This window comes from Hypomesus nipponensis, chromosome 9 (genome assembly GCF_054491055.1).
Source record: "Hypomesus nipponensis isolate SF chromosome 9, ASM5449105v1, whole genome shotgun sequence".
Lineage (NCBI taxonomy): Eukaryota > Metazoa > Chordata > Actinopteri > Osmeriformes > Osmeridae > Hypomesus > Hypomesus nipponensis.
This window is the reverse complement of record NC_140369.1, coordinates 17,777,247-17,803,810: the sequence shown is the minus strand read 5'-3', so window position 1 is coordinate 17,803,810 and position 26,564 is coordinate 17,777,247. Positions and strand designations below refer to the sequence as shown.

At 53.3% G+C, this 26,564-nt stretch overlaps 1 protein-coding gene across 1 annotated transcript in view; it reads right to left on the bottom strand.

The window, feature by feature from the left end:
• uba7 (ubiquitin-like modifier activating enzyme 7) overlaps positions 1 to 26,564 on the bottom strand; it is a 32,884-nt gene that overhangs the window by 3,886 nt on the left and 2,434 nt on the right. Inside the window, exons 9-21 of the mRNA XM_084705624.1 lie at positions 26,292 to 26,456; positions 26,073 to 26,174; positions 25,904 to 25,984; positions 25,309 to 25,464; positions 24,574 to 24,739; positions 23,785 to 23,981; positions 23,152 to 23,216; positions 21,450 to 21,645; positions 19,491 to 19,565; positions 17,868 to 18,069; positions 17,690 to 17,781; positions 16,478 to 16,570; positions 15,730 to 15,921 (exon numbers count right to left, since the gene is read on the bottom strand). Coding sequence (XP_084561750.1) covers positions 15,730 to 15,921; positions 16,478 to 16,570; positions 17,690 to 17,781; positions 17,868 to 18,069; positions 19,491 to 19,565; positions 21,450 to 21,645; positions 23,152 to 23,216; positions 23,785 to 23,981; positions 24,574 to 24,739; positions 25,309 to 25,464; positions 25,904 to 25,984; positions 26,073 to 26,174; positions 26,292 to 26,456 — 1,782 coding nt within the window. The remainder of the gene's footprint in view (positions 1 to 15,729; positions 15,922 to 16,477; positions 16,571 to 17,689; positions 17,782 to 17,867; positions 18,070 to 19,490; positions 19,566 to 21,449; positions 21,646 to 23,151; positions 23,217 to 23,784; positions 23,982 to 24,573; positions 24,740 to 25,308; positions 25,465 to 25,903; positions 25,985 to 26,072; positions 26,175 to 26,291; positions 26,457 to 26,564) is intronic.

Sequence of the window (26,564 nt, the reverse complement as noted above, 5' to 3'; positions counted from 1 at the left end):
CTGGGCAAAAACCCAGAATCTGTCCTCAGTTGAAATGTTTAGTATTTTAGAAAATATGAGCCATTAACAAAATTACATTGAAGAATACGGTTGATAAAAACTTCACCTCTAAGGATACGAACACCCTCCCCTCGACTGTGGAATAACAACTGAGGAATTTTCCAGATGCTTTGCCAGACTGCAGATCCAATGGCAGCAACAGTCAGGGGCTTTTAGTCAAGAGTTTGAAGGGCCAGTTTTCCTTCAGTGTTTCCTGGGTCGCACATATAGAGCCTCTGTCTGGGGCCTGGCCCTGTGACAGGAACCACTGAGTCAGACTAGGGGGATGAGGAATGGAAACCCCGAACAGAGATACACTTGATGCTAGAAAGCCAGAACCTTCTACTTCAACAGCCTCCATCAGCTGAGCCACCACTCACGTGATGAAATGATCCATACTGCTTGACATATCGACACCGACGCAATAACAAGGACCTCGCTACAAAGTCCTTCTCGATGTTGCGCGTGTTGCAGGGGAACACGCACTCACCCGTTCAGAATGTTGAAACCAAACCCATGGATGACGGGGATGTTTATCCCGACAGCTGGAGGGCATGTTTGGCTCTGAAGTCTGGATGAAAAGAACAGAGGAAACCAGGGCCTCGATCCAGAGCTTTTATCGTCCCATCTTTTTCTGAGACAACACAGTTGTTGTCACCCATGATGACTTCATCGTAAACCTTCTTCATCACAAGGTGATGGTGCTGGTCTGCTACAAGAAAGCCTCATGATCTACAGGTCCTATTAGGCCATTGGTATCATAGAGGAGGCTAGCCATAGATAAGGTCTACAACACAACTTGTTGTAGCCACAGCGATTCGTGTGAATCTCTCGAACCTTCAACTTTCAAGGGGTTTCTTCTCTTGTCATTACACTCAAGAGAGGTGAGACTCGCTTGCGCAGGGGAAATATGTCAAAATATGTCCCTTGCAGCTTCTCACAGGGCAGGAACTGTCTGGTGGGGGGGGGGGGGGGGGGTTGAGTGAGAGATCGAGACTTGGCCTGAGAGCTGAATACCAAAAGTCCAGTAAAACCTGTGTCTAATTATCTCTGCTTCAGCGGCCAAGATGAACTGTGGGTCTGGTTGAGGCCCTCTGCATTTAGAACCTGGGGTCACACACACACACACACACACACACACACAGTGGGGCTGCTCCTTCAGTCTATACCGCTGGCTCGTGGGCTAGGATTCACATACCACGCCTCTGTGACTAGGAAAGCCCCAGAAAGCTATGTTAAAATCACCCCAACAAAATGTCGAACATAAATAAAAACATGTCTTTTCAGAGAACCGGTCTTTCTTTGCCTGAAGTTCGAGGTTTTCCCCAGAGACCAGGACAAGGGCAGTGCTACTCGCGGAGTCTTGTGGATTCTGCCGTGCAAACCAGGCTATTTCCATCAGTTCCCCCTCCCTTCCTCTCCTTCAAATCTGTTGAAGAAGTCCAGCAGGAACACTGGGCCAGTCGGCTGGTCTGTGTGTGTCGGCTGCATGCGGCCCAGAGTGATGTCACCCCCCCCCCCCCCCCCCCCCGCCGCCACGACGGCGAATAAACACAAGCAGAAATGGTGGAACCAAGCCCACTGCTGGAAAGAGTTAGAAAGCCCCCACATCTCCATACAAGTCTCTTCGGGAGTGAGTTCTCTTAATAGAAAACACAATCGTCCCCAGTAAAGGCCCATTAAAGTGGACAAAAGTATCAATGGGTTTTTATATGTGGCCCACATCTGAGGGCAGGACCATGAGAAAACAGCACAGTGTCTGGCTTCACAAGGACAGTGAAGCCTAATGACAAGCTAGCTTGCCAATAACTCAAATGACTGTGACCGTACCCATAAAGTGCATGAATTCTGAAAAATACAAAAGGCTTGCAGAGGTAAACGCAGCCTCTACAAACGCTCCAATAGGTTTGTGGTAGAAAGTCCCTCATCTCTGGAACGGAGTGACTGGCCAGATATAGATTCTTGGTTTTGGAAGTATTAGACAAACGGCTGATTTGGAGACCGTATCTAAAAGAATAATGACCAGTTCAAACACACGGTGATAGTGGCAAAGTCTCTCTCTGAGGCATGAAGGTCAGTGGACGGTCTTTACAGTGAATTGAAGAAGCAAAGATAACACGCAGCTGAAACAGATGTTCATCGTCCAATCGGGCGGATACTGCATCGTTGGCCCGTGACATCATCAGCGCACAATAGAAGTTACAGATACAACACATCACAGTAAAGAATGCAACGGTTGATGATCTACTGATTGTGATTAATAGAAGTAAAGACGAAATCCCCTGATTTTCTCCCACTCTTGGCTGCCACCTTCAGAACACGCCACATCCAGTCTGGCGATCGTTCCATACAACCCAGAGTGGGTCTAATCTGGTCAAAGGCCCCGAGCTGGATGAGAGAGGGCTACTGCCGTCAAACTCTGGCTCACTGGCCTTGGTCGTAACGTGGGTTAAACACAGCCTGAGAGGCTGAAACGCAGTGACTGTGATAGGCAGGGGCAGGTTTTAAAAAGAAGCCCTCTCTCTCTGACACCAGCCAACATTCTCATCTGTTGCCCCCACATATCAACATGCATTACAACTGGGGCTCTGTCAAATACGTCCACACTGTGGGCTTGCCAACATGCAGAGATATAAACCCCAGCAGGAGACCGTAGGAGATAATGTGCCAGTATGGTTGACCTTGAGTCTGTAGGCTGGATCCAGCTGCTTCTGTACAGTGTTTTTGCTCATTAAACTACCAGAAGACAGTCTCTTTCTCCATTCTGGTACCTGTAACATCACCTGACTCAAGTAGAGTACCCACTGACAGTACATGTGAAGGACGATTTCCACAGGCCAACAATACACCTGTCTTCCCTCATGAGCGGAAAGGACGTTTAATACGAATGTTCCAATTGCGCCTGGTCAGAAATGCGCTCCTTGCCGTTGGCAGTCCCTACCAGACCTCTACTAACAGTAGAGCTCCCCCTGTCTGTCAGGATGTCCCGGAACGGAGCAGGAAGCAGGAAGCTGGACGGGTTTCCACGGTGACAGATCTTCCTGAGGAAGTCAGGCTTGGGCTGGAGCTTCCAGCTTCCCTTGAAGTAAGCCAACATCTCCAAGACAGCTTGACGAACACATAACACACACCTCCAGAGGAGCAGCCCAAACGGTCATGGGCAGGTCTGTGATCCATGTGGATCACGCCACCGGACACTTGACTTCCCAGAGATTCATTCCAAGCCAATATTATCATCCCTTTGCAACCAGAAGAAGCAGATGTAAACACAGGAAAATGAAACAGACATTCATTAGCAGCCAGGGCACATGACTGTAATGGGCAACAAACATACACTCCGCGTCAGATAACAGAGAAGGAGACTTAAAATAGCCGTCCTCAGCCAGATATCAATGTTGGCAAATCACACATGCAGGAAGTTCAGCGAACTGTCAAGTGAGGGGAACCCAGAGGAAATTCTGCCACTGAGTCCAGTGAACTCCTGGCCCGTACTGATAAGGGAGGGGAACCAAAACGGTCCAGAGGCGGTTTCACCGCCACAAAGCAGAAGCATGTTGGCCATTTGCTACAGGCCTTGAAGTTAGCTTGGGCCAGACTGTAATCATAACTTGCAGCATTTTGCCCTTTCACACAATGGAGCATTCTCACCGACAGGAAGCCGTGGTCATGCGGCTAAACTTGATAAGTCCTTCTTCCTGCAGCATGCAGCAAGAAATAGCAATGTCACACTGCAGTCTCTGTCGGAGCTCCTTGCCAAAGCTCCACCATTGGAATGGTTTTTGTAACTCGTGGTGGCTTGAGGGCTCAAAAGTCCCTTTCTGTCTTTGAACGGTTTCAAAGTGAGCTTTAGGGAGGACAGATGGGCTGAGTAAGGTCTGTGTGGTCCTTCAGATCTTATTCTCGATTCCTGCTATAAAGCTCTCGCTTAGCATAGCTTTTTATCTCACATCAGAGAAAAGACAGATGCTTTACCAAGGCAAGGCTGAGGCCTTCTTTAAAGGGCGACAGGATTAAATGAATGACAGCTTATCATTCAATAACTCCCTCAGAGGGATTGCCTGTCAGTTTGCGATTAAGTATTTTCGAATTCAAGTGGCAGTTCAAGTACAGTCGTTATATCTTCAACATTTTTACTCGAACACGACAGCCGGTCTTGTTGTATCGACCTAAAATAATATTCATCAGACAGGACCTCCTCGCACAGGATAGAATGTGACTCGGGCCAAACCAGGAAATACCTCTATCACGGCTGTTAAACGGTCAACAGACAAAAACAGTGGAACCATCCAACCATTTCCTCTTTCTCCCATCCCAGCCAGTCAGGGCAGAGTGAACCAGCCTCTACTGACGTCTCCTGGACGTCACGTCGTCGCCCGCCAGCTGTTCTGCTGCTGACGCACATCCATCCAGATCAATAAGAGCCCCAAAGCCATCTGAAGGCCAACACAGATCACCACACTGTCACCCGTATTCATCTATGTAACCTGTTGGTGCTTGCGTTTTCGCGTGTGTCGCGCACGGGGTTAGAGGTTTTTGAGGTTTGTGTGCGCTTGGTACAGCAGTTCACCGACCAAGGTAAAGGAAAGATGGAGTGGGGGGGGGGGGGGGGGGTCATGTTTAACACCGATGGAGAGTCACCCCGACCGGCCTGGCAGAGATTGGCACGTGACCGGAAGCCTCACACCGCGCCAAGTCAGGCTGTAGTGTTCTGGAACATTTCAGTACACTGCACGATCAACACAGGCGTCTCAGTGGCCTGAAAGTGAAACTGGTGGTTGAAGAAGACAGACTGTGGTTGTGGGGATGCCATCTGTTACCTGATGGTGTTATTGATCTGCTTCTACCAGGGAGGGGGCCTTCCAGGGAGGGGGCCTCCCCCCTTTCTCCCCCCACCGCCCTCACCCACCTGTCCAGATCCATTACCAGGAACAACACACTTCAGACGGACTGATGTAGCAACAATATATAAAACAAAGCCAACAACAGACCATAACACATATCTAACCCTCATGCTGGGTGGAAATCGGTAAGTATTACAACAACAAAAAACTCCCATTGCCAGTTTATGGCTATTACCTCAAACTGACAACCTGACCAGTCCTGGGGGGTGGGGTGGGAAGGGGGGGAGATCTGGCCAGCCAACCAGAATCCCTCAGGGAACTGCAGAGTTTAACACACAGGCTACAAGCATTGGGGTCTTTCAAGGACCTCCATTGACGTGTAAATAGCAAACAGAATCTCCATGATTGTCTTTCAAATGAGGAGATAACAGCACTCCAGCTCAGTGGTACAACCTCAGGCAGAAGGACAGAGTCAATAAAGTTTGCTCCTTACAAATGGTGTGTTCTATAAACCCTCCAGAGACAGGCTGGATCCTGCAAACCTTCAAAGGCAGAGCAGCATGCAGTCACTGTTGTACACACATACATCAAGATGCTTTCAGAACAAGTACAGATGGCTTTCAGGCCATGGTACCTCAGGATATAATAATCCGCATCTTAAGAAAATATCATCTTTTGATGTTCTTGACATGTAGTTGGGTATCTACTTGTGTGTACATATCATAGTGCTTCTTCTCCATCTTAGGTGAAATGATGGTTTGAAGACTTATACTGTACAAGACCAAGCGCTCTTGAAGTGTCTGAAGGGCCTGTTCATCGAGTCGTTTTCAGTTTCCTCCCAGCCTGTGGTATTCATTAGGCTCCACAGAAACAAGGGGTCAGGACCTTTGGAGACTCGGTAAGGATGATGTAACACGTCCGCGTGACAGCTACCCAGGCCTGGGCGTCGGTCTTATCGGCAACTCAATACGACGGTTCAATACACGCAGCCCGTCATGTTGCAGCACAATCCCGGCGTCAAGCCTCTAAGCCGGTGAGACATGTGACTGGTCTGGTCATGTGACTGACTGGTCTCGCAGCACAACGCACTGACCCCTGGACAGCCATCGTGTGTGTGTGTGTGTGTGGGGGAGACCCAGGCCGTGGAGCGTACAGGGCCTTGCACATAACCTCCTCCAGTCTGGCTTTAGCTTGCCCAAACACAACGGGGGGGAAAAGTGTCAACATGAACTCGGGGCATCAGTTAAGAAGCACACGATACACCCAAATCACCTTCATTAGGAGGAAATGACCGGCTAGGAAGCAGTTAGCAGTGTGTTGGGATAAATACCCAGGAGCCTTGCTGGAGAGGAAAGGGATCTGAGGGTGTGTGGTGATAAGCTATGCCGACAGCACAGGCTGGACTGTTTTTTTTAAGAGAGGCCCGGAAACTGCAGCCGGATTAAGGTGAAGGGAACAAGCGGGAGATACCATGTACCTGTCATCGGTGTAGGTGACATAGGGTGCCAAGGGGGGAGCACGCTAATTTCCCCCTTGAGTTGCATGTTGAACTGACCCGACCAACACCATGTTGTCCCCCCCCCCCCAATCTACTGCTGTTGTTGCTCTCGGGGGGGGGGGGGGGGGGTGAAGCTTGCTCTAGGGCACCAAATGTGCTAGGATCGGAACTGCCATACACACATAGAGACAACCCCTTTCTGCTGACTCTGCACCAGCCAGTGTATACGTCTAACTGTTCCCTTGAGGTAGACAAGACCAGACAGGAAATGAAGGAATCCAGTGGGGCGTGGCGCGACTTGACACAGGAAGTCGCTTGTTCATGGGGGGGGGGGGTAAACCCCTGACCTGCGAGATGGCGCCTGCCCCCCCGGCTGGGGTTCATGGGTCAGTGGTGTCTGTGTGGGGTCGGGGGTCAGCCCCAACTGTCCTCCAAGCCCCTCCCCCTCATCGAGAGAGGAACAGCCCCCATCCCAGAATGTTCCGTCGCCTCGGACTGCATGGGTCCTCTGGTGTTCTCCTGCTGGCTCGGCGCCACGTGCCGACTGAAATGGTGCGGTCCTGGACCACTATGTTCACCGTCACACGAGCTCCGCGTGAACACCTTTGCCAGTCTATTTTCAACTCTTCCTCTTTGATCTAAATAGGTTCCCTGTTCCAAGTGGACGAAGCGGACTTGTTTACTGACAGCTGCCCATATCTTAGATAGTTCCCCCCTGGTTGTGACGGACAGAAACTCAGCAGCGGCCCAAGCTGCTTCCTGTCAGAAGAGGAAGTGGTGTGTGTGTGTGTGTGTGGGGGGGGGGGGTTGTCGGACCTGAGCACCTACACACGGTTATTTTCCGTAACACGTAGGTGAGACCAAAACACACAGACACACTGGGTGACTCATCACGAGTGTGAAAGACTGGATGCGTGCTGCGAAACCAGTGTCAACCAGTGGTTCCAAGTTTGTATTTTTGGTTTTTGACAGTGTTTTAGCAAAACGGTTCAACTGAGTAGCTTTGGGAATCAACACGGTGCAACACGGCGCCCTCTCCGAAATGCGAACGTTTGTGGAACAGAAAACACAGGAAGTGTGTTTTTTTTTGTTTGATCAGGCTCTCTCCAGCAGCCCCTCCCCCAGATCCTGCCCTGCTCTTATCAGCACACCGCCCTGCTGCCCAGCAGGGGCCCAAACACTGGACACTCATTATGGGATGCTCCTGTTTATCTGGGATTAACTCTCACACACACACGTCTGGACAAACAAACAAACACACCACCCAAAACATCTACGCATCGTCGCTTAACTGGTCGAAGCCGCCTCGCAGACTCAGACTCCTGCAGGCGTGAGGTTAAGTATTCCCTACTGTTCAGAGTGGGGAAGAGGACAGTATGGCTCACTGCGGAATGATCGTACACAGACACTGAAGTGCAAACACGCTCGTAGTTTTTGCTGGAAAGAGTAACAGTTAATAAGTGGGGTTGTCAGCCCACAGAACGTCATGACATGTAACGGTTATACAAAAAGAGATTACAACTCAGTACTTTCTGATAAGCAACGTCATCTGTTCAGAGATCTTAGTAAAGGGAATATCTGTGAAAAGGGGTTGTCCAAAAGATTGCATGAAATATCATCCAATTAAAGTGCAGTCTGCACTTTAATCTCATGACCATCATATTCTGTCAAACCCCAAACGAATACAGAGCCGAAACATGGTTATACTGTTGGGAGTTTATGCAATGGAAACGCACAACGCGTTACTTCCTTCCTGCCAACTCATGTCCTTGTGGAACACTTGAGAAGTGATCCAAACGCGCAGCATGTCGTTCCACCGGAGAGTTCTCTTTCCTGTCTCACTGGAGGTGCATCAGGCCCGTTCATTAGGACCACAAACACTATCTACAACCACAGCCTGAGGGACGCGGCTTCCTCCAATCACTCAGCTCCATGTGCCGCTGGAATTTAAGACCAATAAAGGATTTTATTTCTATTTTCCATTACAAATTTGGACAAGTTTCTTTCCTCGCATACACACACACGCACACGCATGCACACACTCACATACAAGCAAATACACACATACGCACACACACACGCACACAAAGAAGCGGTCATTTTAGAAGAGCAGTAGCCTGGAGTGGTAGCAGGGAGACCAGCAGCAGCAGCAGCAGATATGCTGGTAATGATCCCACTAATGGGGCCGGGTCTGGAAGGAAGCAGGCCGGCCTCTCCTCTCCACCTCTGACACCTTCACGTGAACTCCGCCTCAGTCAGACACACATGGAGCTCTGGACCAGGTGACCTCTAAGAACTCCCATATGTCACTCCTTCCTCCCTTCATCCCTCCCTCCCTCCTTCTCTTTGTCCCTCTCTCTGTTATGGTTAAGGCAGGCGCTATGGAACGCAGTTCAAAGGGCTGTTTATTCGCGCTCGATTTGAGTTCCCTCGTATATGGATGGGAGAGAGGTTGGAATCATAACAAAGCACGTGTTGGACCTCTGTCCCGATCATAGTAAACATTTGTGAATCAGGTGTGAGGCGCACAGCTGATGTGGTGTGATTAGCCTCCCCCCACAGGGATGCCTGGGTGGTTGCGTTGGCCTGTGTGCGCTTGGGTGTGAAAGACAAAGTGACAGTGCGAGAGAGCAAGTGGTAGAGGAGAGTGAGAGAGACATAGAGATAAAGTGACAGTGAGAGAGAGCAAGTGGTAGAGGAGAGTGAGAGAGGAGAGAGAGAGAGAGAGAGAGAGAGAGAGAGAGAGAGAGAGAGAGAGAGAGAGAGAGAGAGAGAGAGAGAGAGAGAGAGAGAGGGAGAGGGAAAAGAGTGACATAAACATGGAGAACGCAATGCCATTCCAGATAAATAACTCATATTTTCCTGTTCACAATAAACACGGAGGGAAAATGAGTCTGTTGATCAGATCACATGATTACCACAGTACAAATACCTCAGGAGGGTTCAAATGACTGCCGGCCGCTCGTGCTTTCACAGGACTAAACTGGAAGGGACTTGTGAGCCTGTTGGACATGCGGTGGTTTTGAGTGGGCCTGGTCACATTCCTCAAGGATAGGTTTGCATGGAAATCAGTTTAATGAGATAATAGTTTTCATCTGGTTCCCATATTTACGTAGCATTCTCCTCACTCTCGCAGACACACCAGGACTGCAGGGCTAACAGTCCGGCAGTCAGGCAGCAATGCACATGCTGAGGCCAACTAACAGAGTATATGAAATCAATCGACTGTCTCGTCCGTACACACGAGTTACGTAAAGACACCGATGTCATCCAGCGGGAATGACACACACAGGCACACACACAGGCACACACACAGGCACACACACACAGGCACACACACACAGGCACACACACACAGGCACACACACAGGCACACACAAACAGGCACACACACACAGGCACACACAAACAGGCACACACACAGGCACACACACACAGGCACACACACACAGGCACACACAAACAGGCACACACAAACAGGCACACACAAACAGGCACACACAAACAAGCACACACACACAGGCACACACACACAGGCACACACACACAGGCACACACAAACAGGCACACACAAACAGGCACACACAAACAGGCACACACAAACAGGCACACACAAACAAGCACACACACACAGGCACACACAAACAGGCACACACACACAGGCACACACACACAGGCACACACAAACAGGCACGCACAAACAGGCACACACAAACAGGCACACACAAACAAGCACACACACACAGGCACACACACACAGGCACACACACAGGCACACACACAGGCACACACAAACAGGCACACACACACAGGCACACACAAACAGGCACACACACACAGGCACACACAAACAGGCACGCACAAACAGGCACGCACAAACAGGCACGCACAAACAGGCACACACACAGGCACACACACACAGGCACACACACACAGGCACACACACAGGCACACACACAGGCACACACAAACAGGCACACACACACAGGCACACACAAACAGGCACACACACACAAACAAACGCGCCCGCCCTCGGGGGAATGATGGGGAAACACGCTCGTCTCATAACGTCAATCCAGCTGTTGTGATAAAAGGGCTCCCACATTCATGAGGGCCACTTCCTGAAAAAAAACACGTCTCTCTCTGAAGACGTGATTCTCCGGCAGAGTCACCGACAACAGCCCGGGGGAACAGGGGATCGGCAGGGGGGCCATGGAGAAAACCACAGTCGGGTTTTACTGAGCAGAACTCGGTGCCATGTGTGTGGATGGAGCCAGGAGTGGCAGAGGGCCTCTTTGATGGGAAACATCACGAGTTCATCATCCCACAGAGCAAACGGAATAGCCTGAGATCATCTCTCTCTCTTTCTCTCTCTCACCTCTCTCTACCTCCCTCTACCTCTCTCTCTCTCTCTCTCTCGTTCCCTCTTTCCTTCTCCTTCTCTTTCCCAGGGCCCTTCAAATACATGCCGAGAGACTAAATCTGCTCTCATCGGGCAACTATGGGATGCTGACGGCTGAAAAATACATTCAGAGGCGTCTGAATATTCTGCAAGCTTCCCTGGTTGGCTGAGGAGGAACAGGCATGCTGGGTTTAGAGTCTGGAGTCATCTGTTACTGGCTGAATTCGTTGGGGGACACAGTTATCAAACATAAGGAGGATAGCTATGGGCCATATGCAGCTCTGCACGCTCTCTCCTCGTAGTGGCAACACCATGGCAGTACTCTGTTGGCATTCGAGAGCTAGGCTGTAGCCTGATTGAGATCCAGGCTGAAGGAAACCGACCCTGGCTTGGCCAGGCCAGCAGAACAGAGTAGCCTGGGATGTGGGTAGCTCAGGGGTAGAGCCTTTGACTGCGGATCAAAAGGTTGTTTGCGTATGTCGCTTTGGCTAAAAGTGTCTGCTCAACGAAGACCTGACATTCTTACTATAGCCTGCCCAGGTGATGGACACAAACACACACACACACACACACTTTGAAGAGTATCCAAGTTCCACTCACTGACTCCGTGTGGCGAAAAAGTCTGGACCAGTACAACTTTTTACACACACACACACGCAGCGTGTGTTAGGGTGTTAAAACCGGCGATCGCAAAGCAAACAAGGCAGCGAGGGGCACCAGAAGGCACCAAGCAGTGTGTGTTCGTCCCTGATCACTCATTATCCTGTAAGTGCTATTCACCCGTCTAGAGTTACACCTCCACAACACAGCTACACGCTGCACGTCCCTGAGGAGGATCATATTATCACACGCACACACACACACACGCACACGCACACACACACACACACACACACACAACCCCCGACCGCACGCTGGGCCGAATCTCTCCTTACGTCTTTATCTCGCTCCTATTCACTCTGGCCCTGTGATTTTTGCACCACACGTGTGCCCCCCTGCGATTAGAGAGGACCCCCCCCCCCCCACTCTCCACTCCTCACGCACACTCTCCCCCCCCCCCCACCTTGGCACAGCAGCCCGCACAGAGAAGCCCCGAAACCAGGGTGACACCAGCAGCAGCATCCTCACCGCACCACACACACACACACCGAGAAACGGAAAGAGAGAGTGAAAGAATGTCACTCCTCTCCTAGCCGGGGAGCGGAGGAGCTGGGGTCAGACAGAGGGAGGGAGGGAGAGCGGTCGTGCGGCTGAGGCCGCGAGGCGCGCCCCGCAGAGCAGCCGGGTCACAGACGGCTCTCTGGGAGAGAGGAAAAAACCCCAATCTGGTTTCAATACGGCGCTTCCTGCCGAGGCGGGACATGGCGGGAGGTGGTGCACGCCACGTCACGAAGCTGCAGTGTGAGCGCGGGGGGGGAGGAGCTTCACGGGAACTCGGGGGGGGGGGGGGGGGGGGGGCTCGCCTCCAACGCTGCTGATTCAATTAGGGCAGAGGGAGGGTAAGGTGGGGCACGGGGGCAGGGATTACTGCTGGTTTGAACCAGAAGACACGTGGGAAGTGTGTGTGTGTCTGGGTCAGATGGGTAGACTACAGCTAGAATGCTGGGCTGGGAGGAGTGTGGAGCAGAGCGGAGGAGACAAGCGAGACTGCTTGACTGAATGCTTGAACGCCTGGCTAGACTCTTCACTTCACAGCCATTTAGCCCCCCCGGGGTCATGTTTCTGCCTTACTCCCCCCCCCGCCCCCCACCCTCCTCCCCCTTCTCCTGTGGTTCCAGTCAAGAGCACTCGGGGGCATCATTAGGGCCCGCCCCTCCTCACCCACACCCTGATCCACACACACACAGGGCGCTGAAAGCCTAGATAACCCGTCCAGTTGCTCTGTGCTGGGGTAACACTATCTATGTATCTCTGGGGGGGGGGGGGTCTCGGTAAATCCACGCCTCAGACCGTCCCACCACAGAGAGCAGTGCGAGCCCCAAGTCCCCCTGTGGGTTCTGATAAAATATCACATGACTCCACTGTGAAAGAATGCGAGCCCATCTGCGCTAAGGAGGCGTATTAAATAGGTAACAGCGCCGTTTAAAAGCTCCCTCAGCAGTCCTCAAAAGCCGTATCCATGACAGCAGGAACTGGAGATGGAAAACACCATGGCGGCGGCGGCGAGAAATAAGGAAGCAGGATTTCAAGTCGGCGCTAGCTTTGTTTAGCCCCGTGTCATTCCTCAGATAGTCATCGGTGGTAAAAATAAAAGTCAGGTTTCAGTGCACTCCACACCACTCAAGTTATTCCTCTCTTCATGGCCCACATCTGGTCCCCAACATCAAAACATCAACACAGAGAGGGAGGGAGGTCACATGGCCCACTACCCGTTCGTTGCCATATTTATACAGGACGGAGTTTCCTATTGAGGGAACCAGCTGTTTGTCCTGTTCGAGACAACTGTCCTGTGGGAGGTCTGGCCTCTGGGGGACGGGGGACGGGGGGGACGGGGGCTACAGTCGACCCTCCCTTTTCCATCAGTAACATCTCCACGGTGGGCCACGGTGTGGGGTGGAGGAGGGGGGGGGGGTCTACATCAGGGATATGGAGGTAAACCGAGCCCCCCCCCCCCCCCAGCACATCACGCCTGCTCGCCAGTGAGAGTGGACAGCTGCACTGGCTTCAGACGCAGCCTCGTAAAGCCTCCCTTAATCCCGAAGGATATTTAGTCTGGCGCGGGGAGAGGACGGAGACGGGCGAGAGAAGAAAGAAAGAAAGAAAAAAAAAACGATAACGCTGCATTTCAAACGCACGGCCCGGGACGAGACCGCGCGCGGCCGCCTGGCTGCGACACCGCGTTGTTGTGACAGCCTGAAGATATATGCCCGGGACGGCAGGCAGCAGGAGAGGGGAGCTGCCTGAGGGGGTCCGCAGCTGGAAACTTCCGTGGCTCCTCACCGACATGACCACTGGGTAGACTGACGAGAGGGAGTCCAGCCGGCTCCTCCCTCTGCACCTCGCCTTCGCGCCATCCCCTCCATCTGGCCCAACAGCTTGCCCTTCACACACACACTCACACACACACACACACACACACACACACGCGCAGCAGCAGCACGTCCACAAACGCAGTCAAGGTGAGCCAGGGTAAGCTGACCCCAGCGCTGGCCTCTCTCCAGAGGACTTCTCCCCTCAACCTGCAGCTGCAGCGGCGCGCTCACTGGGAGGTGAACACGCGCACGCGCGCGCGCACTCGCTCTATTCCAAAACCTGAGATGTCAGGAGCGCACGTCCCTCTCCCGACAAGAGCGACGCCACCCTCCTCTCCGTCAGGCGGGCGGAGCAGTGATCTCATCTGCTCTCTTGACTGCTGCAACACACACACACACACGTGAGACATGCACACACGCCGGGCTCATCGCTCATGGTGGCGTGGGGATGACACGTGTTGGGCCTGTCTCCCGACTCTGAGCCGGAGAGGGCCATGGAGATAAGGCCTGACGTGGGGGAGATAGAGGAGCAGAGAGCCAGCGGGAGGAACACCAAACCGCTTGTGTTCGTGTGCACGGCGCGCTCGCGTGCCCGCCGAATACTTCCCATCGAACTGACGGGGAAACTTCAAGAGCGTGTGTTCATCCTCCGCGCATAGCCGAGAGATCTCAATGCTCCATGATACCACTCCTGTCCGACAGCTGTTCAGTTGTTACAGTTACGGAGCAGACGGGGTGAATCGCCTTTTCCATTCGAGGTGTTTTCCAGTCTGGCAAAGGAACATGTTTAAGTTACAGTGTCGGAGAGACAGAAGGAAGATAGCAATATGCAGGCAGGTGTGTGGTGTGTGTGTGAGAGAGAGAGAAAGAGTGTGTGTGTGTGGTTTGCGCATGTGTGTCTGTATGTATCTATGCAGCGAGTCATAGCTACATTCCAGCACGTTCCGGTGAGCTATGTTTGTCGTGCGGGAGCGGGAGGCCCTGAGAAAAGCGCGAGTCTGTGAGGACAGAGCGTCCAGTCCAGTGTTGCTCTGGGTGAGGGGAGAGAGGCCGGCCTGCAGCCCCCCCAGCACGGCGGGGGGGGGGGGGGGGGGGGGGAGAGGGGGGCCGCGGGCCCAGCAGGAACTGTCATCAGGGCAGCCTGCCATGCAGCTGCAGCCTGCCAGGCTCCAAGCGGAGCAGTAACCAGACCCAGACTGTCTCAAAGGGCCCCCCTCGCCGTTGCCTCGGGTCCCAGGAGACAGGGTTACCCTCTTCTCTGACCCCCCACGACCCTGCTGTCAGGACCCCCCCCCCCCCCACTGACGGGACCGGGACTGCTGTGAGGTCAGAGCCCCTCAGGAGGTGAGGAAGACAGGGTGAGGTGATGTTGGGGGGGGGTTGAGCTCGCTACATGACCTCACCAGGCCAGCTCCCCCAAGCTAGACCCTGGAAACGGTTTGGGTTTCTCGCGAGCCGGCGCCTGTTTTCCGCCGAGGGGGTTTTTCGAGCCCGGCGAGCGCCAGATCCAGTAAAAACCCTCTAAGCCTGAAGTTGACTGAAGGCCTCCTCCATTCGGGGGACAAGGGGCCGTTTCTCTTTTCGCTCGGAAGTGGGTTTCTTTGCGCACGGAGTCGGCCGGGGCTGTGCAAACACAGCCGCGGCCCGGCTCGGATGAGGAGGCTGCACAGTCGCCCCCCGGGCACCTAACCTGGAGCGCTCGTCAGGGTGGAGAGTGCTAAACGCCCAGCTTATGGGCCACGGATTCACACTTGAGCAGGGCTCAACTCCCCTCGCTGCTCCAACGCTCTCCTGGGAGGAAGTAGGGGATTCTACACGAGGCCGAAGAGATTTACAGGCGAAGCGGAGCCACCGAGCCCGGCTTAAACGCGACTCGCCTCCACAGAAGAGGTCTGCGACGCGGCATAAAGGCTCTTTCAAGTGCTCGCCACCGCGCGACTCGGCGTGCGCGGGCGCGTGTGTTTGTGTGTGACTCACGGTGAAACGGCGAGGCGGGCAGGGCTGGGAGAGGACGAACAGCTGGACGGCCATGTTGATGTAGGACGAGCGGTAGGAGGAGATGGCGGGCAGGCCCAGGACCAGCTTGTACAGCTCCACGCACATCAGGCCGGCCACCACCGCCGTGGTCGTCGCTATGGCCGGTATGATCCGCCCGGCGATGAGCTTGCTCTGCCAATGGGGGAGAAGGAGAGAGGCGGTTGGAAAAGTCCGGAAGCGTCACATGTCGCGCGGAGACCGTTGTGCGGTTTCACATCAAAGAGACGTGGAGACCAAAACAGTAGAGGAGGGTTCCAGTATCATTAACGATGGAAAAACACTAGTGTCACCCTTTGTTTACCCCTCGCTCCCACCCAAGCCCCATCTGTGAGTGTGTATGTGTGTGGGTGGTGGGTATGTGTGTGTGTGGGGGTGGTGTGTGTGTGTGGGGGTGGTGCGTGTGTGTGTGGGCCCCAGTCTGTGTCTCAGGTAGCAGGTCTCAGGAGACAGGCAGGTAAAGTGCTGTGATTACTTCTGCCTCAGGAACAAAAGGTGAATGGTGCCCGCTCTCCCCGGGCCCCCCAGCCAGCGAACGCTCTGCGGCCCCCCAGGGGGGGGGTGGGGGGGGGGGGGGCAGTTGTGGTGCTGCAGAGATGCAACACCGCCCCAGGGAAGAGAGTTTCCCTGTAAAACCCTCCCTCCACCTCCTCAGCGTCACTTCAGACCGGTGAGCAGGCTCTGTTCACACCTTGTGTCTGTCGGCTGCAGGGATCTCGTAGTTCTCCGCCCGGAGGTTGGACGCGGCGACAATAAAGTCCATGTGGAAGTTGCTGTCATCATCCTGGAAAGGAAATCATAAACGTTACTTTCAGAAGGTGGGGGAATACCTTGACAGGTCAAAACAACATGATGTTTGACCAAATCACCGTAGGGACGGGCCCCCGAGTTGTTCCCTATCTGCTATGTCATCTACACCAACCACAGCACCGGCAACTGTGCCAATGACGTGATCCGAAGGGAGCCTTTGTCGCTGTGTCACTTGAATGATAGTCGTACCCGTGACTCGTCGAGAGATCCTCTCTTCTCCCGTGAGCGACAGAAGCGGTGAGGTCATGGCGGAGCCCTCAAAGGCAGGGGTGAGGTGACAGTCACTCAGGGACAGCTGGGGGGCTCTGGGGGGGGGGGGGGAGGGGTCTACAGTGGCAACCTGACGCTCCTGGAATCCACCTCCGCACATTCCGGACGTCCACAGCATGACCTCAGCGGGTCTGGAGGAGGAGGAAGAGGAGGAGGAGGAAGAACGCCGTGCGGGTCTCCGGGAGACGCCTGATGCACACTCGGCTTACCTAACCCCCCCACCCGACGCGCCTCGACTCCCCCCGTGACTTCACGTTTGCCGGACGACGGATGGAGAGAAAAGAGGGCGATTGCAAGACAAAAGAGGAGGAGGAGGAAGAGGAGACAAGGGGGGGGGGGGGGGGGGGGGGGAGTCGTCTATACGACAGTGAATGGTCGCACAAAGAAAGGGGTTATTGAGGAGGCGGCCGCCCTCCGGGGCTGTAGAGTGTGTCACTTCAAAGACCGGGGGGACGAGGTGGAGGGGCAGGGGCAAACAGAGGTCCTCAGAGACGAGACAGACCTCTTACATAGAGTCTTAACAACAGGCTCCTCAGGCCCCATGCTCACTGCGCTGCTCTGTTGTCCTCGCGGCGCCTCCAGCAGGATGTGGGCTCACACAGGGCTGCCCTCTGTTGTGTCAGAGCCACCGAGGAGCGCCACAACGCACAGGGCTGTTTCAGCAGCCAGGGCAGACATGGCTCACTGAGGTCCCCACAGATGAAACACCCTGCAGGCGTGAACATGGGCTCCCCCCCCTCCCCCCCGCGGAGGTCCAGCCGCCAGCGTGTCTGAGGGGCCCGCGTCGCGCAGCGTGAGCAGCGTTCACATTCGCTCTCGTTACCTTCTCAAAGTCTGCCGGGTGCATCTCCATGGCGGAGCTCCTCTGCGCTGGAAGGGCTAGCTTCCTCTCGAGTTCCTCCAGTCGACGCTGGTCTGCAAAGACAGACGCGCGTCACGGGCCACGCGGCGAGAGGCTGGGACACAGGCTGAGGCGAGGGGAACGGGGGAGATTTCCTTACCGACGTCAGCGATCCGCTTCGCCTTGTCCTCCTCCATCTCCTGGTCCGTCACGTGGATCTTCACCGTAGACTTGGGGCTGAAGGCGGGCACGGGGACCTTCTCCAGAACCTTCCGGACGGCGGCGTAGTCTCTGCTCCCGGCTATCCCGTAGGTCTGCCCATACAGGTTGGCTGCCGCCACCACATAGTCCATATGGGTGGTCTGCGTACACGACAGCACAAGACAAGCTATCAGTGACCCTCGAAAACGGGTCAGTTCAATGGTTATGCCTCTCAACGGCCAACTCGAGGCAAAACCTTGTCATCATGGAGGGTAAAAGGTTGTGGAAACGTTTGACATCTCATGACCAGGCTGCATGAGCAACAATATAAACAACACCCAGGTGGTGATAAATGGAAGGGAGTAAGCCAGGTCTGACTGTCATAGAAGATCCACAGTTACAACACTCTGAAAATCCAACATTATGACTACTAATCCCAGAATGACAAAGACCCTTTAAAAAAAAATGGTTTCCCCAAACTATCCACCCATTGAGTGGAAATAAGACTGCTGATTCACACTGCTATCACTGATTCACACTGCTATCTAAAAGGCGGTTGAAGGTAGTGAACGGCTTGTTTACAGAGCGCAGTGTGTGCTGATGGACGAGCCTGCATTCCTGGATCCCACCCTTTGTTGCTGTGCCATTGTGTGTCGGAACGACAGGTTCAGACCCAGTATGAGGTGACAACACCTCACAGGAGGAGAGAGAGAGAGGCAGAGGGAGAGGGAGAGAGAGGCAGAGAGAGAGAGAGAGAGGCAGAGAGAGAGGCAGAGAGAGAGGCAGAGAGAGAGGCAGAGAGAGAGAGAGAGAGAGAGAGAGGCAGAGAGAGAGAGAGGCAGAGAGAGAGAGAGAAAGAGAGAGAGAAAGAGACAGAGAGAGAGGCAGAGAGAGAGAGAGAGAGAGAGACAGAGAAAGAGAGAGAGAGAGAGAGAGAGACAGAGACAGACAGAGACACAGAGAGAGAGAAAGAGAGACAGAGAGACAGAGAGAGAGAGAAACAGAGAGACAGAGAGAGAGAGAGAAAGAGAGACAGAGAGAGAGGCAGAGAGAGAGAGAGGCAGAAGGTGAAGACTGGAGGGGGGGAGCGGGACCCGGCAAAGGAGAAACAGGGGATAGGAGAAGAAGACGATCAGATGAAAGGACAAGAGGGGAGATGAAGTGAGAGGGTAGGATGGAAGGAGAGAAGAAGGAGAGAACGACGAGAGCAGAATCCCAGTGAGGGGGAGGAGAGAGGGGGCTGTGGTGTCAGGTCGAGCAGGCTTCACACTTTAGACTCTTCTCGACCAGCTTTCATCTCAATGACCCTATCGTATGTGTGTGTGTGTGTGTGTGTGTCTGAGCCAGTGCATGTGTGTGTGTGTGTGAGGGTGGAGGTGGTGATGGGGGTAGATAGATGTTATCCCATTTGGTGGGGAGCAGGTATTGTCAAACAGGGGTTGTAGGTGAGGTAAGGTTTGCTCGTGGAGAATGCGGGCTGTTATCAGCTTCCCACTGGCCCTTACAAGGGCCCAGAGTGGGTCGTTGAGGTTGTATGGGAGATAAGTTCTACATGGATAGGGAAGATTGGGCAGGTACTTACATTGTTGGGGTCAAAGATGAGAGGATGTGGACACCTCTTCGCTCCAGACCAGAAGGGCAGTCCTGAACTTGTCAACTGAAGAGAAGAGAGCAGTCGAGGTGTTATTGTTGTACCACTGAAATACTGGAGAACCATGCACGTCTGACCCGTAACCTGTGCTTTCTGTGGGCAGTATTTGTTTGTCCCGTCGGATTAAAAAAAAATATATTCGAAATGAATGAAATGTAAAGTGTAACAAGAAGAGCGAGGAAAAACCCCTTGAACAATCCCGTTTCTCATTTGTAATGACTACAGAAAGAAGATCCAGTTCTGACCAGGGCAAGTTTTCATGTGACTGCCCATGACTAATCCAAATCTGGGAAGAGCATATCAGTGGTGGTATGAGTTTCATCAACAAAATCATACCTATGCATAAACCACTGGAAAAAAAAACAAAGAAATCACAACACAAGCATAAACCACAAAAGAAACTGAAACTCACAAGCCTTTATTTTTGGATGAACTGACTTTAAAAACGATGTATAAAACTAACCATAAACCAATTTGTGAAGGTATTCTTACACTTCAAATCCTTAAACTAAAATCCAATTGGAACTTCTTCTTCCACATCCTTCCAACAGATTCCACAAAGTTCCCTTCCCCAGGCTGTGATCATCTGCCATTCCACAGGCCACACAGACTAATGCACTTATCAGGTGTGCTCAAAACACACAGTTTGTTGCCCTGACGGAAGAACACAGCAGCTCCAAGCCTTTGATCTGTAGGGCCCAGGCCCATATGGCAGAGCAGAGAGGCTCATCTCTCTACCTCCACATCACCTCACCCTGCAGGGGAGTCTCTCCACAGGAGCTGAGGCCTATCTACTGTATCATCTACGCCCCACACACAGCTTTCTCTTGTCTGCGGGCTATCTGTCTCACGCTAGTCGACGTGCAGACTGTTTTGATAGGCGATGGTTCAAGGGGTGCAAGGTTTCAGACGGGTGCGTCCACATGTGATTAGTCGAAGCCTACATTTGAGCACTTGGAACTGTATCAGCACGAACCTACAACGGTCCATCTCTTCTCCTCCTCCTTCATCCTCATGTGTCCCCTTGTATCGGTATATCATTAAGTTTGACCTCTGACCCACCCTGTCACCTCTATTAGTGCCCTTTGACCTCCAGCTGTGCGTCCCCTGTCAGCCTTGAGCTGAACACCGCAGGACCGCGGCGTTACCACGGTGACACCAGAGCCGTGTTACCACACAGCCCTTGTCTCACAACACCGCTTCTGCTTGCTCAATATCACCGTCTGGCTCAATAAGAGCCTAACTGACATGCAGTCTGAGGGTTTGCATCAAAACAGAGGGTTGGCCAACGGCTGCTTCATCATACTTCCTCAGGTCGCGTATGGAACAGACAGATGCCGTGGCGTCGAGCAGCACCGCGAGCTGAGGACGGTCGTGTTCCAGTGGGAGTGACGCGGCCCGTTCCTTCTCGGTGACTCATTCCTTGGCTGTAGGAGTGTAAAAAAAAACCACGACTAGAACTTTCCCAGGGGACTTAGAACAAAAATGCTGTGCATTTCTGACTGTCGGACCCACCCTCCCTCCCCCCCAGTAAGGCTTTAACAGGATACGACTGGAATGAAATCAGTCTTGGTCAGAGGAATTTCTATTGACCCATATCTTGCAGGGGGGAAAGGGGCTGAGTGAATGGACTAGACAGAGACGGTCGTCAGAGCAGGGTCAGAGGGGGGGGGGGGGGGGGGGTGTTTGGGCTGGGGCTAACCCCTCGGAGCTCCCTCAGGTGTGACAGGAGCACGTGACGTCCGACAGAGCAGACACCAACAGACCGTCTCTTCCGAATCGGGAGAATCGGGAGCTACATCTGCAGCGCCCCCGCGTGTCCACGAGCAGAAGAGCGGTTTCCACGCGTGCGTGCGTTTGCGTGCGTCGACTGCGTTTAGGCGTCGTTACCTGTCCTTGCGGGAAGCAGTGCAGCAGCTGGCGGATGTCGTTGTTGTAGAGGGTCTCCCAGCGGAGTCGGGCCCAGCTCACACAGGCCTCCCAGCCGGCCGGACGCCGGCCCCCCACGCTGGCCCACACCCCCTCCAGCACCTCCAGGGCCTCGACCTCCCCCAGGCCCAGGGTCCTCTCCAGGAAGCCGGCATCTCTGCAACCCAGGGAGCGGCAGGGCCGGCGGTTAGATAAGGAGCAGCTAATGCCCCCCTCCCCACTGTGTAATCCTGGTCAAGTGGAGGGAGACTCAGCAGAATGACGGAGAACAATGAGGGATGACGCAAGATGGGTGGGCACGGATGAGTTTGTGGATTCGAGGCTGATTGAACCGTCTCAAGGTCTCACGACACGACCTAGCACACTGCCTCTCGCCTCCTCAAGGCTGAGCCCCCCCCCCTCATCCCCCCCCCCCCCCTCATTCCCCCCTCCCGACCACAGGATTGACTTCCATTGTTCAGCCAAGGCTGGTCTGAAATTCCAACCGTAAATGTGAAAACAAAAACAACACCACGGCGAAAGTAGCCAACACCTGAACATGCCAAACTGAAAGACGCCCTCAAAGACTGCTCAATCTCTGTCAAGTCAAAGGCGGAGCCGAGAGCATTTGCCTCTCGTATATATTATTAAACCGAGGTTGTGAGGGGCAGGTGGTCAGACGTCCCTCACTGAAAGCGGTCACGTGACCTTGCGGCTGAGGGGAGAGACAGGAAGGGCTGGGTGTTGTGGTTCTGGTGGTGTTCGGAGCTATGACCCAGCTTCCTCTGTAAACACTCCAGCCAGCTCTCTCTAAACAGCCCGCTCTGCCGTGGTCAGACTTCTAAACCAGCAGCTAACATCCTGCAGCCGTCTCACTTACAGGGGTCTAAACAGGAAGTGAGAATGCATTTTGTTTCCCAGCGTACATATGGTTGTGTAGAGGGGCTTGTTTATTGGACGGTTTATTCCTCCCCTTCATGGTTACTGTCTCAGACGCTATAATCATTGTCTTCCTGTGCTCAGATGCGTAGCTCGCTTCAGGACACAAAGAAACTGGGGTTACTACAGAAGTGGGTAAAACTGCCGAGTCTGCATCGTACACTCTCTGCTCTAGGGTGTCCTTCCCCTCTTCACGAGCAAATGGGCTCCTCCGCCATTTAGAGGGCTTCCGTTAACCCTGCCGCAGATAACCGGAGCCTGTGGAAGACCCTCTGACAGCTCTGGATTAGGACGGCTTTAAGGACCTGAGTTCAGACACACTGTCATGCTCGAGCCCCCCAGAGAGAGGCTCAACCATACAGTCATAACAGAACAGCTGTTGAGGCTGACCACCACTGTAAACTCATTAGTGGGTCCATTTGGTGGACTGCTTGTAAGGCACGGTCTCTGAGGCCTACATGAGAGAGAGGCGCCCCCCCCCCCCTCCCCCACAGAGGTTTTTTTACCCAGCAGGCCCTTTTTACCCACAATGCGCCACAACCGGGCTCCACTCTACAACACTGTGGCTCAGATAGTACTCATTCGACCTCATTGTGGTTGGTTGACAACAGATAATGGGCTGTACGTTTGTCTGTGTGTTTCTCTGTGTGTGGGTGTAGTGGTCAACAATATTAGAACAAGCAAGTGAGCTGATCATTATTGCCACGACTTAAAGCGTCACCCATGTCGTGTAGGAATGACTTACTTCAAGTACTGGTTCACGTTTTCAGCCGGTTGCTTGAAGAGCCCTTCAAACTGGTCTCGAGCCCACTGCAATAGAAAATATATTAATTGATCAGTTAGTTTCACTAGCAACCAGCCCTTCGTCTTTGCTCGCGCTCCAAAGCTTATTCACTCTGGGCCAAGTTGAGTTCACGCGAGTAAAGGGCTTTCTGCCTTAAACAAGTTGCATGTGTGTTGGGGGGGGGAGGGGGGCGGGGGGGGGGGGGGGGATTAAGAGATGAGTGTAGCCCTATGTGGCTGGGCTAACGTTCAGCCAACGTTGGAATAGGGCGACAGAGGGTTGGTGGTGTAATCCCAGTGGGTGGCCATGCCAAGGCCTTGCCCGTCAGTTTAGGAGCTGTGCGTCAAACCCTCCCAACAGCAGCACGAGTCATGCCATGCACGGGGGCTTAGCCAGCCCCCAGCATGCAGAGCACACACACAAACACATCTTTGAAATGGACATAAGATGTCGATTTGTACATCGAAGCAGTCTGCTTCTCTCCGTTTCCCATTTCCCAGGGTCAAACCCAACCCAATATACATCAAAGGTCATATGCAACAACTTTCCTCCGGAATCTACTATGGATCCCTCGAGCGGCGCATCAGGCCTGACCTGCAGCGTGTGCTCTATGCGGTGAGGGAAGTTCTTGAGGGTGCAGAGAGGGATGGCCTTCACGTTGTTGGCCCCGGCCGGGCCGTAGGACTGCGTGAGGTGGGGCACCACCACCAGAGTGTGGCCCTTACTACCCAGGGTTCCCCCCTCCAGCATGGGCCTCTGGTGCTGCACACAGAGCCCGTCCAGATACACTCCTGCACAACAGACAGACACATGCTTATCGGTCAACCAGCCCCTGTGCGTTGTTTGGTAACGAAATGGCTGCTGCTAGCTGGTGCTCCATGCGCCATGGTCCACAGAGTGAACCCTGAGGATTCCACATCCTCCTGTCAGCCAGTGATTGTGTACAGTATCAGCGACGTGATGACATCGAGGAGTCGCTCTGCAGAAGCAGCCCAGCGGGCACTACTGCTCACGGACTGCTGCCGCCGAAGAGGACGATGATTAGTTTGCTTACGATGGCGACACCAAAGTTAGCACGTGAGTCTCCATCGCATCGAGCGCCCGCACTATTTACCATTTGTTTATAGATACCGGTGCTAACAAGAGCCACAACACCAACGGTGTTCACAGCCTCACACCATTGCAGATAATGGCCGGGTTTCCCAGATTCGTTAAGAAGCTCGTAACGCTAAGAGCTTCTTAAGAACGTTCGAAAAGCGCTCTAGAACGCTCTTAGAACATTCTTAAGAAGCTCTTAGTGTTAAGAGCTTCTTAAGGAATCTGGGAAACCCGGCCAATGCTGGCAAGTATTTGGAATGTTAGGGACACGGTGCGAGTACTGACGGGCTTCCACGTTGTCCAGAGCGGCCGCCACGCCGTCCAGGCCTGTGAAGAAGTGGCGTCCGTAGACCCGCTCGCTGTCCGGGTCCACGCGGTTCTGATGGGCCTCGATGTTCATGCGGGGGTTCATCTCTCTGACTGCCTCGGCAGCCGCCTCCGATTTCTGTCTCTGTGGAAGAGAGGAGGAGGAGGAGGAGGGTGAGCTGACTGTGGAAGGAGATCGACACATCTGGAACTTGCAATGAAAGGACTCAGCTGAAGTTAAACTGTGCAAAAGAGTCAAATTCTCAGTGCCTGTGTACATATCCAGCCAACTCACTACATACTGTACATTCGTTTTTGGCTCACTGCCAGTTGGTTATACAACCGTATAAAGGGCAAAATGTTCCCTGAAAACATAAAAGCTTTTTTTACTTTTTACTGCTTTCTCAATACCTAGATTTAGAGCAGGCTAGGACTGTTATGGTCGTGTCACAAGTGGACATGTCATCCGTTTTTTACAATTATGGGTATTTCCTAATATGGGAAATTCTGTTATGATATCATTTATCATAGAAGTCTTGCAATGTGACTTGGCCATGACATTGCATTTCATATAGCATCGAACTCAACAATGGCCTTTGACCTTTCCAGTTAAGTCAGTGGGGGTCAGCTTGTTTCTCTCCAGAGCATAGGACATCTCACTGATGAATGAGTTGTCAGAAGCACATCTGACTTGAGATTCTAATGACACCTTACCCCGATGTCTCGAGGCCTGAACAGGAACTGTCGGTTCAGGTTGGACCTTTCGATGGAGTCCATGTCAGTCACGGTGATACGTCCTCCCTCTCCAGCACCAAGGCCTATCAGAGCAAAGTTCTTGAGAAGTTCACACCCAATGGCACCAGCTCCAACCTGAAAAAAACAAACACATTTTTTGTAAATATTGTTGTAAATATTACATACACAATATTCCAAAATAGAGTCCTGTTTGTTTGGTAGATAAAATCCAGATTGTTATTAAAGCACTAGACTCTACAATGTGGACGATAAACTGGAAATACAACATAAACTCACACACACACACACATTACAAACACGCACACACACAGACTTAACAAAACAAACAGCAGAAAGCGGAACAGTTTGCAGAGGAAACACGGTTAGGGTTTGGCAGCGCTGACTGCTCCCTGAGCCCCCTGAACAGACCAGCAACAGGAAATGCCACCTGAATCACAGCCGTATCCTGCGTGTGTCACTTGAAACACGAGCAGGGATCAAAAACAGGGACAGTAGCTCGTTTGGGGCGTGCGAACGGCTCCCCCTGCTGGAACAACATTAGACGTGCACCCACCAGGAAATACTTCTGTTTCTCCAGCCTCTCCTGGAAAGCTGATCCAAACACAGCGATCTGGCCATCGTATCTGCTGCCTCTCTGCAAGGAAGCCAAAAGAGCCATTAGCCAAAGCACATGGCATGCAGAGTGGAGGAGACGTCGTCATATCTCCAATGTCAAACTTTACAGGGGAACAGGAGCTCTCTGTCAACTGATGGTCGTCGGCGAGGCACTCCAGGGCATCGAAGTACAGCCACTGCCGGATAGGGGTGAACTTCCCACTGCAGGCCTGGACACAAGTGAACACCAAGCACGTGAACGTAGAAACGTTGCGGCGGGGGGGGGGGGGGGGGGGGGGCGAGTCGGGGACGTGCTCCCCGCCTGGCTGTGAACGTTCCCCCCTCACCTTCAGGACCTCCTGCGCGGCCACGCCTCCTATGAAGGCGTTGACCGGGGCCAGGTCGCCGCCGGCGGTGAAGGACAGCCCTCGGACCACGGCCTCGTCCAGGCGCTCCAGCTGAGCCACCTTGTCCAGCTCCACCACCCCGGCCAGCAGGAGCTCGGCATCCGACTGGAGGGAGGAACCAGAGGGGGAGGGTCAGGTGGCTAAGAGAAGTCCCAGGCACAACCCCCGACTCGGAAGAATCTTTTTCGATTGTGATTGAAAGCGCTCCGAGGA